Genomic DNA, 14,404 nt, shown 5'->3' with positions numbered 1-14,404 from the left:
TTTTTTTCTTTTTTTTTTTTAATTCTTCTTCTATTTAACAATGTATTTTGTTCCCTTTCTGTTGCGACTTATGAGCCAGGTCTTAACCTTGTAGATTAATTAAATCACTGTAACATGTTTGACCAACACTTGGCGTAATTCTACTCACTCTCTCCCCTTTCACAGGTCATCCGTAGGTCTTCCTCCTCCTCCTCCTCTTCCTCCTCCTCCCTCACCCTCTCACCATGAGCTCCTGGGTGGTGAACAGGAAAGGAGAGCCACAGTACCGCCGGCACTTCTTGACAGACAACAGCATCTTTCATGGTGAATATCAGTGACACACACACACACACACACACACACACACACACACACACACACACACACACACTCACTGTATACTGTACATCCCCTCTGATACCTTCATATTGTATGTCATGTGAATGGACAGCAGAGGGAGACACGTCTCTACTGTTGTGCCTGCAATAATCAACCTGTTCACATTCTGGCACCAATCAATAAAACCTACTTATACTGTGGTATACAATAATTCTGTCAGTAAATCATTAAAATTGTTCTCTGACATCAATAGGAACATAAGGAAAACTGCCAGCAGAACTGTAAGTGAGCTGCTTATTGCACTTTGCCATAATTGCAGAATGCTTTCAGAGTTTAATTAGAAATACACAAAGTCAACATATTTGAAGAGAAAGGAAACAGCCCACACACTTTGATGCTCCAACAGCTCTTTCCTTTGTCTATGAGATTTCCATAGCCCAGCATCTACAAAGAGATGTGTCTATTTTTCTTCTAGTTATCCACATAGTTGACATCAGGATGGGCCAACAAATATAATTAACAGATGTTTACATTTGGCTCAATGTTGATCTAAAAATATGCTTTGGATTAAGAAATGAGCAGAGGTTGAGTATGTATGAACTGACAACTAGGTAAGAAGATCAGTGTTGGTCATCAGGGACTAGGTATCTGTGTGTGTGTGTGTGTGTGTGTGTGTGTGTGTGTGTGTGTGTGTGTGTGTGTGTGTGTGCGCGTGTGTGTGTGTGTGTGTGTGACTGATCCGCACCCAGATATAAGTGTACACAAGTATACCTGTTTATGCCGGTATACTATATATCAGGCATCATCCAGTAAACCAGAACAACAATAAACCAGAGCAAATGTGATCGCATAACTTTTAACTTTTGATTTTCCTTGATGCTGAAATGAATCTGGACATTTTGAGGCATCAGTTCCATCTTTTATTTATTAGATTGCAGGCAGTGAGCTGTCTCACAGACAGATCAGCCAATCCAGACAAATCCATGACAAATCTCTGATGCACCGGTCTGCCCCCGCTGTTGTCACACCCAGCAGACAGACCACTTAAAACCCCACCTTGCATTGCATCCACAGCCACCATCTACAGCTGTGATACATGGCTATTGTGTGAGTGTGTGTGTGTGTGTGTGTGTGTGTGTGTGTGTGTGTGTGTGTGTACTTTCAACAGTTTGCTTGTCAGTGGAGCCTGAGTTTAATAGTAGACTTCAGGCTTGAGTGCTCCATTACTCTCCTGTTGATGATGGATTAACCTGATTCATGCAGGAGGGAAACAGAAATGACTGTTCCCCCTTTTGTCTCTTCCAGAAATAAGGACATTATCAAATTGTTGGATGGTTTTCCATTTTCTCTCCCTCTGTGCCCATTATCCTCTGTAAATATCTTTCTTTATTAGGATCTCGTTTAGCCCAATTGGGCTGTTCTGCAAAGAGTTGGGATCAATTTATGTCACTGAAATGAAAACGAATACTGAATACAGAAAAGAAAATCAATAGAATACAAAGGGAACATGTATCAGTCTTCTTCTTCTTCTTCTTCTTCCCTGATACTAGTTCCTGCTGCCATTCTGTACTGGAAAGGAGAGAGAGACAAAACAAATGTTTTCCTGGACTGACTGACAGGACAGGACGACTTGTCAGGGAATGCCGATAGTTTGGATCAAGCAACCTACAACTTTATTCGCTGAATGACTGAATTAAAAATTACCTTGTGTTTTTCTCACTCTTTCCCTCACCCACCTTATTTTCTAATGACACTCTTCTCCTTTCATCCCGCTGATCTCCGCCTGCATTCATTCTTTCCGCTGACAGTCTGTCCTCTCCTGTCACTCAGTACATGAAAACACTCCTATTCCTTTTCCTTTTAGTACCTTTCCACATGATTTTGCTTCTCTCCTCGTCTTGTCTCTCTCTTCTCAGTTCCTTCCCCTTCTTCCGTGGATGAAAGAGTGGCTGATGGTTTTGGTTTTGCCACGGAACATAAATCAGTGTGAGGAGGAGGGGGAAGCATGTCTGTGATCAGGCAGGTGTGGATGAGGAGAGGTTTACATTTAAATCAAAGTGGGCAATGACTGGAAACCCTCACGTGCTTGCTAACACACACACACACACACACACACACACACACACACACACACACACACACACACACAATCAGACAATCAGATCACACAATTCCACTACACCTTTGAACTAAGTGTGACACTGGAGTTCAGACATGCCTCTTTGTTCCTCCAGACAGCACATATTGATTAGATAACCTCTGGCTCTCAGTGTTCGACCGTGACTCTATGTGTGTTTGTGTGTGTTTGTGTGTGTGTTTGTGTGTGTGTTTGTGTGTGTGTGTGTGTGTGTGTGTGTCCATCTATAATTGACTGCTCCAGTCCTGAATTAAAAGGCTTTAATGTGGACCACTGAACAAGATAAATGTGGGAGCTCCAGACTGACTTAAGTTTCACTATAGGGAAATGACTGAGAGCCAGGATGATGCACTCAACACTTAAAACACCATGCACACGCTCGGGCACACACACACACACACACACACACACACACACACACACACACACACACACACACACACACACACACACACACACACAATATGTGCCATAACACATTGCACTCTACTCCTATTAAATAATGATTATGCAGAATCTTGCTCTCACTTTCTCTCTTTCCCTCTTTTACACACACACACACACACACACACACACACACACACACATAGGAGGGGAGCCCCAATTAAGGCGATTATGTGCATTACTGTAGAAACCACACAGGCAGCATCACTCATATTTCATGAAGCCTGGGTTCCTGGTGTGTCACTGAAGAGGTATAGATACCCTAAAATGAGGGAGAGAGAGAGAAAGAGAGAGAGAGAGAGAGAGAGAGAGCGAGAGAGAGAGAGAGAGAGAGAGAGAGAAGTGGGTCATAGCCTTGGCATTTCTCCGCTATAGGGACACCCCGAGGAATAGATGACCAAAACAAACAAAAACGAAATGTGGCACAAGTTCAGTTTGGTGCGTAATTCAAATAGAACCGCACCGTCACCAAACCAGTGAAACAGACTGTCGGGAAAGCTGCTGAAATGATCAAATGACCAACTCTCTGGTTAAGCCACAGGGTCTGCGCGCTATCATTCACTCCCGCACACTCCACGCCTGACTTCAGCTCCTGCCTATTAGCACCCACTCTTTTCATCGAGCAAATTGTGTGTGAGAAATCGGCTTATCGCTGTTCCTCTGTATTGCGCTTGGCGAGGGGTTGTGCGCGCAGAAAGAGGGTTTGGATGTGAGAGGTGTGCTGGTTGGTGAACACAGGCTACAGACCGCGCTGGGAGACAGGTGCTGAGGAGCAGTTTGGGGGCTCGTTTTGGACAATAAGTGACACACGGACTTAACAACGGCGCGCTTCATGTGAACTTCTAATCATCATGGAGAAATGGACTAATAGGGCATGTTTAGATGGCATTTTAAAATACTGCAACTAGGGGAGGAAATAAAAATGATGTCCAAAGTGCATGGAGGGACCTTGTGAGACCAACAACTCCAGTCCTAAATGGCAGAACTTGAAGTTTCCAGAAATCTCAGTTTGGAAAGGGGTAAGCGCAAAATTTCAAGCTTATTGTCGCTTAATTATGTAATCGTTAATCACGGTTCAGTCTCATATGGAGAGGAGTGTTGCTCGCATTCCTATGGATGGCTGCTAGCCTGTGTGGCAAAAACGGGCTAATTTGAAGCTCATGCGTAAATTCTCCATTGCGCTTGTTGTTGTTGACGAGCGCCACAGCCCAAATTGCCACCAATAGTTAAGATAGGAATTTTAATTGAGGATCTTCCCACTGACATGGCAGATGCCTTGTGCCATGATGTAGAACTGATGATCTGAATTGAATGTTTTTCGACATTTTGAGGTTCAAATATAGACTTAATTAAATCAATCTGAACCTACATTAACATATTACCCAGTCATTTTTTAATGTTTATTCACAAACTCTGAATCAGACACTGATGATTGTTGTTGCCGTTTTCCCTGCTGGCGTCGGTGAGTCTGGATGAGAGAGCAGCAGCGCAGCAGTGTCTTGCCTGAATGGAAACTGTCCCTGGTGCTGAAATATGCCCCATTGTGCCTGTCGCCAGGGGGCAGAAAAGCCCCTTTCTCGCTTTGACAGCTGTTCTGCCCTCACTCCACACATCTTACACCTGCAAATAAGTGTGACTATAACACATCGTTTTGGTTGCCTGTGCCATCAGCACTGTTAGGAGAGCTATTAAGCAACATTGAGATGTGTAGAGGTTCTGTAGGTGATGAGGTGCCCAAGAGACTGATCTACCACTGCAATAGAGGTGGATTGGATGATAGGTAGCAACACCAGAAATGAGAGCGCCTACTGTGATCATGGGAGGGCGCGTTGAGCACCACAGAAATGTGACAGAGCCTTTGGGTTGAGCTGATATGGTGAATGGAAGCCCCAGCAGTCCCCAGGCTATTAGAGCATTATGTCTGCTACCCTTTTGCTCTCTCTCTCGTATGCTGTCAAAAATGCGGCGCATCCCTGGCACTTAGAAAGCGGGACATGTCAAGCTGTCTCTCTTCCACCCTGCAGTGTCTGTGTTGGTGTGTTTCTTTCTCTGTGTGAGTGTGGGGGTGTTTGTGCTCAATTGGGATGCAGGCCTCTTTTCTTTTTCTTTTTTTTCTTTTGGCTATACCCTAAAAGATTCCCCTAAAAAGAGTTCTCATGTTTCCAATATTTGAGCTCTTGCTGAGAGATAGAGAGAGAAAAAGAGTGAGAGAGAGAGAGAGAGAGAGAGAGAGAGAGAGAGAGAGAGAGGGAGAGAAGGAAAGGTTGAGAGGAGCATGGCTGCTAATCTGCTCCACATGGAGGAAATGGCTTTTCCATGTAAAATGTGTTTTTTTCCTCCTGCCTCTCCCCTGTTCTGATGATGATGAATCTCAGCACGTTGCTTCTCTCTTCTCTCTCTCTCTCCCTTTATCTCTGCCTCTTCCTTTCTGTCGCTCCAGGGCAGAGGAGCTAACAGACACCAGGGGAGGGAAGCTCTCATCCTCTTCTCTTCTTTATGCTGTCGCTTGTATTCTCACTCTCCTCTCCTCTCCTCGCCTCTCCTCTCCTCTCCTCTCCTCTCTTATTTTCTCTTCTCTCCTCTCTTCTTCTCTTCTCTTCTCTTCTCTTCTCTTCTCTTCTCTTCTCTTCTCTTCTCTTCTCCTCTCCTCTCCCCCTTCCTCCTCTCCTCTCCTCCCCTCTCCTCTCCTCTCCTCTCCTCTCCTCTCCTCTCCTCTCCACCAGGATAGGAAACAAGCTCTCGTCCTCTTCTCTTCTTTATGCTGTCACTTCTATTCTCACTCTCCTCTCCTCTCTTCTTTTCTTTTCTCTTCTCCTCTCCCCTTCCTCCTCTCCTCTCATCACCTCTCCTCTTTTCTTTTCTTTTCTCTTCTCTTCTCTTCTCTTCTCTTCTCTTCTTTTCTTTTCTCTTCTCTTCTCTTCTCTTCTCTTCTCTTCTCTTCTCTTCTCTTCTCTTCTCTTCTCTTCTCTTCTCCACTCCTCCTCTCCTCTTCTCCTCCTCACCTCTCCTCTCCTCTCCTCCTCTCCTCTTTGCCTCCAACTCCTCCCTTAACCTTTTGTATCCAATTTAGCAATGATCCGTCTCACTTTAGTTATTGTGCTGTCTTTCCCATTTGCTCCTGGAGCAACATGATTTGCATTTACATAGAATTTTCCTAATCACGAGTCATCTGCCTCCATGTTGACTTAGCCGCTTGCACTTCACATGTGTTCATGCATCATGCATACGACACTTGATGTGTGTAAAACCTCAGCTTCTGATAACTACTGGGATTCTCAATGATATCATCTAGAGATTATTTTAATGCATCGTATACTTTCTAAAGCTGCATGTGGGCAATTTTTGTGTGTGCGCGTGTTATCTCACACAGCATGTGTTGTGCTTTATGTACCTGTGCTGTGTGTGTGTGTGTGTGTGTGTGTGTGAGAGAGAGAGAGAGAGAGAGAGAGAGAGAGAGAGAGAGAGAGAGAGAGAGAGAGAGCTTATTCTCCATAACAGCTGGCTTTTATTTAATTTCCTTTCATCCCCCACCAGTTGATAAGCAACCCAGAAGCTCGGTCCAGTTAGTTATGCAGCCAACACTTAGACCTCTCCTGTGCCCCAAAGTGAAGCACCAGGCAGGCTTCTCACTGGCATTTCTAGTGAAGCATTTGAGATCAGACAGTTAGCATGGGAGCCTGTCTCTGCTGCCAAAGATATCTCTATCTACTCACAGCCATCCAGCCAGGCTTCTGTAGGAAGAAGGAAGAAGCTTGAGGAATGTGGGAGCACTCTACTGCATGTGCACATAACACACACACACACACACACACACACACACACGCACCCTTCAGTTCCCTCCTTTGATGTCAGTGTTGAACTCCTCCACTCGGGGAGCCCCCTGTAGCATCTTTGGTGAATGCATTATCATGCTGCAGTTGTTATGTGTTTATTTTTATTCCGGTGCCGCTCCTCACTCTCCACCCTGGGGACCTGCGAACCCATTTGTAGCATTGGCGAGTTGAGCGCTGCCATCAGTGCTCTTAATTAGGCAGGGTGAGTGTCTGTGAGATAAGTGTGTGCACATTTTCCCCCTTTTACTCTCATTTTCTAGTGTTTCATGAGCTTTTATATTCCTAATAAGAAGGTACAGTATAACGAAATATTTTTGACTACTTCAATCAATTTAGAATTTGAATTAGTCCCCTAGGTGCCTACATTTAGGCTTATTACTGTGAGAGAAACAAAACATTGCTGAGCAGTCAATAGAGTACAGAAAATCATAAGCTGCTATATATTCAAGAACATGAATTAACTGCCTTAATTGCCAGTCAATAGCAAAAAGACGGCCATAAAGACGAACCTGAAGTTCATCCTGTCTGTTATTGGGAGGAATCCATGTTCCTTATGGTTTATAAACAAGGAGGCAGTTGTACAGTCATTAACAGGTGTTTCAATTGGAGAAATTTTGCACTCCTTTTGGCTGCTGGTTGGCACAGTGGTTCCCCGGCCCTTTCTGTGTGGAGTTTGCATGTTCTCCCAGTGTTCACGTGGGTTTCCTCCCACAATCCAACGATATACAAGTCAGGTGGATTGGAGTCTCTAAAATGCCCATAGGTGTGAATGAGAGTGTGAATGATTGTTAACACTGTAACAGACTGGCGAACTTTCCAGGTTGTATTCTGCCTTCCACCCAATGTATGATGGGATAGACTCCAGCCCCTCATGACCCTAATTAGGAATAACTGGGAAAGAAAATGAATGAATGAATTCAATCAATTAATTCATGAATGAATTATTTTGACTGCCCAGCTGAGATAACCCATAACTGTATAACCATGTATCATTATGTTTGAATAAATATGACCGTCCAACAATCATTTTGTTGACCATCATACTCTTTGAGCAGGTGATGTAGTTTTAAGTATTCAGGACTCAGGATCAGTAATGGTACATCTGTGCTGTCTGCATCCTTCCCACACCGGTGCAGCCTGATTTCCCCACACATTTATCCAGCAGCCAAACTCCATCATTGGTCACAAAGCTGTGCACTTGACTAATTTAATTTCATAAGATATATCCTTAGAGGGAAATGTAAGGAGAAGAAATAAAGAATGATGATGGGATTACATGAGGTGTATTTTCAGGTTTATCAACTGATGTAATCTTTGTTTTATACCCTTGTGGCACTACTAAAAATTGTGCTGTATGTTTATCTAATCTATAAAATGAGGGTTTAGATATGGACATGCAGTATTTTGTTTCTAGTGTAGCATTTTGAAGAGTTTCATTCAAAAATGAAATATCCACCATTTGAATGATACCCATTCCAAACTGATAGCTAGAAAATAAAAAATCACTATGAAATATATTCAAGTCGTTAGCTATAATAAGACCATTTCTTACATAAGAGTGACAGTGTAGAGAATGTAATCATGTGTGTTTTTTTAAATATTGAACAATAAACATTTCTTTGTACTCCTCTGTCTTGGTCTGACTGTAGAAACTCTGTGGTTTTTATCAGCCAGCCATCACATCTAGGAGTTTAGTGAACCGATATATTTTCATCCCTAGTACTTAAACGGAAGTAAGTTGCACAGAGCAGCACATGATGTATAGTACAGCTTTAGCGTTCCCATTTAACAAATGGCTCTGTGTATCACCGTTGATGTCACATGATAAAGCCGCTTGGTGCAAACTCCGACACTTCATCGCTTGAAATGGATCCTTTTCAAGTGGTAAGTTGGATGAAACACTGCATATTTGCTTTTCATGGTCATGTGCTGCTGGTGAGCAGAGAGTTTGTGGTTTGAGGCTAAGTGCTGAACACAAAGAGCTTGCCAGTGGCAGTGACCACTGGTTACATTGGCATTACCCAGCTTTAAAAATATTGATTCTGGAATTAATTAATTAATTAGTTGGAATTAATACATAGTACAACAAGGTATTGATCTCTTTCCCTTCTCCTTGGTGACCAAAGTGACCATTTAATACCTATCCTCTTGTTAAGAGTTCAGGGTCCAAACCAGGAGAGAATTCTTATAACAGCATTTGGGATGGGACAGACAGATGTGCTGTCTGTGTATTTTGCTCACTATCCCTGTAGCACACACACACACACACACACACACACACACACACACGCACACACATGCACACACGCACACACACGCACACACGCACACTCACACCTCTTGTGTCACATGTCAAACCATTAAATCTTACTTTTGCTAGTGCATTATCATGAATGTTATGTCATCGCTCTTATCCCTGCCTCCCACTGGTTGACCCACATGAACCCAGCTGAATGCAGAGACACACACATCTGCTGCACTCCTCTCCCCTCCAATCCACTTCTCCATAATCACTCCATAAACGATACAACAATACCGGAGCTGTTAAATGCTCTCTAAATCCGTGTGTGAGGTAGCATGTTGGCAACCACGCTCACACAGCTGCACATGTTCAAAGGGACCGGTGAGCATCAGAGAGAGGTGGATGGGAGGAGCGGGAGGCAGAGGGGCGGAGAACAGATGACCAGGAGAAAGATGGAAGTGTGTGTGTGTGTGTGTGTGTGTGTGTGCGCGTGTGTGTGTGTGTGTGTGTTAGAGAGCAGACGGTCAGATGAAGGTGCCACCACAGATCAGAGAGCAGGAAGATGGAAGACAGGAGGTTTGGGGTGTTTGTTGTGTGGAGTTTGGGTTTATAGCCTGAGACCGGCTTGGAGTATCCATCAAGTCTGATGTCAGAAGTCTGGAAAACAAAAACAACACACAGTATTTCCTCAGCTGAGCCAATAGCTACAGGTAGAACTGAGTGTGTTGCACCCTGGGACTGAGCTGAGGTGGTTTCTCACTTTCTCTTAATTTTCTGGACCTCACAAGGGAGACAAGATGGAGGAATTTTGCTCTTCATTTTTTCGCCCCAGTGCTTTGTCTGGTCATAAAGTGCGATCCACCTTTATTTATGGTCCCACTGAAAAATCGGCAGTGTTAACCGTAGCGACTCTACTGGCCCAAAATGTCTACCATGTTGGTGGCAGCGTGGCCGTGCCGCAGAAATGCAGACTTGTACAGATAGGTGAGTTTGTAAATGAGTTTGTGTGTGTGTGTGTGTGTGTGTGTTCCTTTGTGTGTACCAATATGAGTTTTGAACCTTCAGAGTGAGGACATTTTTGCGAAGTGAGGTCATTTTGGCCGGTCCTCACTTCTTCAAGGAGCTGTTTTAGAGTTAGGACTTGATTTTAGGGTTCAGGTTAGAATTAGGATTATGTGAAGGTTAGGGGATAGGGAATGAATGCAGTCAATGGATGGTCCTCATGAGGATACAAGTATGAGGATGTGTATGTACACTACCAGTCAAACGTTTGGACACACCACATTATTTTGACTATTTTCCACATTTTAGAATAATAGTAAAGACATCAAAACTGTGAAATAACACAAATGGAATTATGCAGTGACGAAAAAAGTGTTAAACAAATCAAAACTATTTTATATGTTAAATTATTTAAAGTAGCCGCCTCTTTGCCTTGATGGAAAGGCAAAGGCTTTGGAAAGAAATTCATACATAGGCATCAACTTCGCAATTTATATTTGTCTAAAAAACAAACATTTAAGCATAAGCCTTTAGATCAAAATGGCATTAAGATAATAAAAAACAGTACATTCAATCAGGTGTGTCCAAACATTTGATAGTGGTGTATGTGTGTGTCTGTGCATGTGTGTGTGCATTTGTGTGTAGATACTGAGTAGAATGAAACTCACTGCGACTTAGGAAATCCATAAACTATCAAAAATGAGGGTCCGAATCTGAACCACATCTTACACTTTTCGCCCTTTGGGATAAAATGGACTTATATCTTGTATAAAAACCTCTCACCCTCATTTCTTGTTAGCGTGCTTGTTGTCTTCCACTTGTTATACGTGTGTATGGACAAACATGAAAACATTGCTCTCTGGTACTATTTATAGCACACAGGGAAAGTGAGGGTAATATCCCCAGGGTGATCGAATCACTCACTTTCTGTTGCCGTAACTTTGAACCTGCGGTATCACCGAATGGTTGTTCTAATGAGGAGCCGCTCACTACGTGTAGGAGAAAATTTGTCTTTGTGTGTGTGTGTGTGTGTGTGTGTATGTGTGTGTGTGTGTGTTTGCTCAGTCATCTCTGCAGCGCCAGTGAAAATATATGATGTGTTTGGATGTGTGTTATGACAAGCTGAATGTCTCATTCATTTTGTTCTGTGGACAGAGAGAGACTTACATCATCTGTCAACCAGAACTGAATCACATTCTGATTAAACTTCAGCCCACAACAGCAACCATTAGGTCATCAGACCTAACAGGCGAAACCGAGCTGGAAGTGAAGTTATTTACAACGGCACATATTCATTCAGACAGTTTTATCTTTGTTCTACTGCTGTGCTTGTGTTTCATCAACAGTGGAACTGATTGAGATAGTTAGCATGGCGGCGCCTTATGCCCCATGAATAGTGCATGAAGGATCAGGCAGATGCTGCTGAATATGAATTTTTGTAGTCATGAATAAATTATGATGAATTTTGGACTGAGGTCAATTCCAGGCATTATCCTCAGACCAAGTCTTTCATAAGATACTTAAATGACAAGCAAATATTTTCCCTTAAACACAGAGATCTCGCTGCTGCTCAAGAATTGAAATATTGGCCCTAATTGATCACATAGTCATAGAAATAGAGCTATAGGGGCGGCAAAGGAGATTCATGAGCGCAGTAAAGATTAAAAATGACGATAAAGATTCAAAATGATGAATGAAAACGGTTGATGATGCTGATGTGGTGCCAGGTGTGCTGTGTTGTGTGTGTGTATGCTGTCCTGTCCTGACCTGTATTGTACAGTTCTAAGTGAGGACAGGCTTTGTTCATTGGGCTATCACAGAGCCTTCTCTCTCTCTGACCCTATTATAATGTGTTTCAATTGCCTGGGCCTCTGTGGCAAAACAAAGCTTTGATGTGCTTTCTCTCTGCTCTATGCCGATGGAGATGATGAGTTTTTACACACACACACACACACACACACACACACACACACACACACACACACACACACACACATACATGCAGGCACACAAACACAAACGCACACCAATACACGCAGATGTGTGCGCATGAATACACACACACAGCTGGACAGACAAATCTTTCATTCTTCCCCTGTTACTCCTCTGCAATTTCCTTAACCTCATCCCCTCTGTATCTCCTCCATCTCTCTCCTTATCGCTCCTGCCTCTCTCTCTTCTTCCTCTTAAAGGAAATGGGAGCAGAAAAGTGGGGATTGGATGGGGAAATAACATGTTTTATTGATTTTTTTTAAATTCTCTGTATTTTTCTCAGCTAGATGAAACTAGGATTCTTGTCTTTTTTCACGCTCAGGTGGAGTTGTCATGCATGGCTTTGTTTTTTAATCTTCCCAGACTTTTCTGTGAGATTGTAGGGAGAGAATTGGCAAATCACAGATAGCCACAGACAGTAGAGCATGAAGATTGGCACCAGGGAATAACCTGCATATAGTATATATATATGCTAAGTGATTAAATCATAGTTAAAAGTGGGGACAATGAGAGATGACAATTAGTTTTTCTAATACAATCTTGTGAGATGGGAAGTGGGAGCGTGGATTTAACAGCAGTACGAATAGGCCTACAAAAGATTTAATTTTCATCCGTGTTAATCCAAGAAAGTGATTCAGAGGTGCGGAAGAAATTGAGATAGATTTCGTAGTTCTGCAGCCCAACGCCTTGAAGCTATGATCAAAGACAAATGACTATCCTCTTTGTCAAGACCCCATAGATGGGCAGAGCATCAATGCTTGTTGCATACTGAATACACAAAGAAGAAGGAGGAGGGGTTGCGAGAAATAGAGAAAGAGAGGGAAAATGAGAAAGAGATGGGGGTTAAGGAGCACAGGGCAGCGATCATTTCATACAGCTCCTATTGATCATTTGAGACCCAGTTACATCAGTGCACATGTCTGGTTACTGGGCGCCTCCCCTCTCCTGGGCAGATATTAACCCTGCTCCCTCTCCTCCTTGGTTCTCCTGGTCCTCAATCTCCAGCCTAACTAGGTTTGAGGTTTGACTCTTCATGCTCCTTACTGGATTAATGGAGTGTAAAGTGGTAGGAGGGGCAGACCTGCTGGCATAAATGTCAAGGTGTAGGAGGGATAGATAGAAGAGTGGAAAAGGTATAGGGAAGGACCAGAGGGAAATGGAAGGATTGGCAAGAGGAGGGGGGGGAGGGGGGCATAAAGATAAGTAAATGGACACTTTTTTAGTTGTATTTTGACAACAGACCACCAAGGGGCTGAGGATGAAGATCTAAAATGTCATTCTTTTCTTTCTAGAGAGCTGCCTCATGTGTTGACTGGTGCTGTAAAAACATGCAGACTTCTTCATTCTCTTTTAGTTTTTCCTTCTGAAACATATCTGACTGCCTTTCTGCCTATAAGAAAAAAACACTGTTGCATATTTAAACTCCTAGGGGATTCTGGGAGAATGAGCATGTAGACTTCAGTGCTGGCAAACAGTGTTTACTCACTTTGCGCCTGATTTATGATGTTACAAGCATTGGAGAAGCGTTGGCAGAAGATCTAGGTCTAGTCTGATTCATGAATTTTATACCGAAACAGTGAAGAGCGTGTGTGTTCACTGGAGCATCGGTATGATCAGTAACATACCCACATGTGACTGTGACCTCCATTAAAATCCAGTGGCATGTGGGCTTCCAGTTAGATCAATGAACGTGAATATGCTGATATGCTTCCAATTATAGGGAATGAGTGTGCCTGGTTTCTTTTTCTGCCCATTTGATGATTTAATCAGACCTGGTAAAAGTCTGGTAATGAAGTTATAGATTTCAGAACTGGCTATGTGAGATAAATAATGCAAGAAGGCCTATAGTCCCATTTTTTGATCAATTATTTTTCCTATGTCTTACTGTTTCTTCTGTGTCCCATTATTTTCTACACCACTGAAGCGGTTGCACACCACTTTGAGTGTACATGCTTCATGAGTAGATATGAGTTTGATTTTACCCCTACAATGGGGTAAGTAATAAATTAACATGCATGACTTGAGGACAATTGCTCACTTCATACTATCATACCAAGACGTGTTTTATAAAAAGCGTCCTTTAGAGGGGGTCAGACAAAAACACAAGGAACTGAGTTCATTTTAGTTTCCACTGCCTGGTATGGAAAAAGGTGATGTGTACTGATGCGTCCCAAGAATATGATAAATATAGGTCGATTTGAACATCTGCTGCCCTGATTTTATCTTTCTGACCCTCAGTAACATTCGTCTACAGAAGGTTTATATACCACTCTTACCTCCACATGTTCACATCACTAATCCCTTGTATATAAATTAAAGTAGAAGCAGGGCATGCTATTGACCTTTGCATACCATTGTATAAAACTTAAGCTTACCAGATGGCTGTATTTTTTCCAGGTTGAATTTTATTAGATGTTATTTCCTCATGAGAGAGCT

At 42.8% G+C, this 14,404-nt stretch overlaps 1 protein-coding gene across 3 annotated transcripts in view; it reads left to right on the top strand.

Annotated features, from left to right (window-relative positions):
* The window catches only part of plch1 (phospholipase C, eta 1), a 58,746-nt gene that overhangs the window by 8,685 nt on the left and 35,657 nt on the right, over positions 1-14,404 (top strand). The window contains exon 2 of one of the 3 annotated variants that reach the window (XM_071540842.1): positions 177-303. In XM_071540842.1, the coding sequence (XP_071396943.1) occupies positions 225-303 (79 nt within the window). In that variant the 5' untranslated portion in view covers positions 177-224. Of the gene's footprint in view, positions 1-176; positions 304-9,771; positions 9,959-14,404 lie in introns of those variants that run through there. The other 2 variants (XM_071540827.1, XM_071540835.1) reach the window with 2 other exon arrangements.

This window comes from Centroberyx affinis, unplaced genomic scaffold (genome assembly GCF_046629955.1).
Source record: "Centroberyx affinis isolate AG114_WGS23_722 - 3 ecotype Tasmania unplaced genomic scaffold, CSIRO-AGI_Caff_v1 ptg000211l_1, whole genome shotgun sequence".
In the NCBI taxonomy this organism is placed as follows: Eukaryota; Metazoa; Chordata; class Actinopteri; order Beryciformes; family Berycidae; genus Centroberyx; species Centroberyx affinis.
This window is presented reverse-complemented; position numbering and strand designations above follow the sequence as displayed.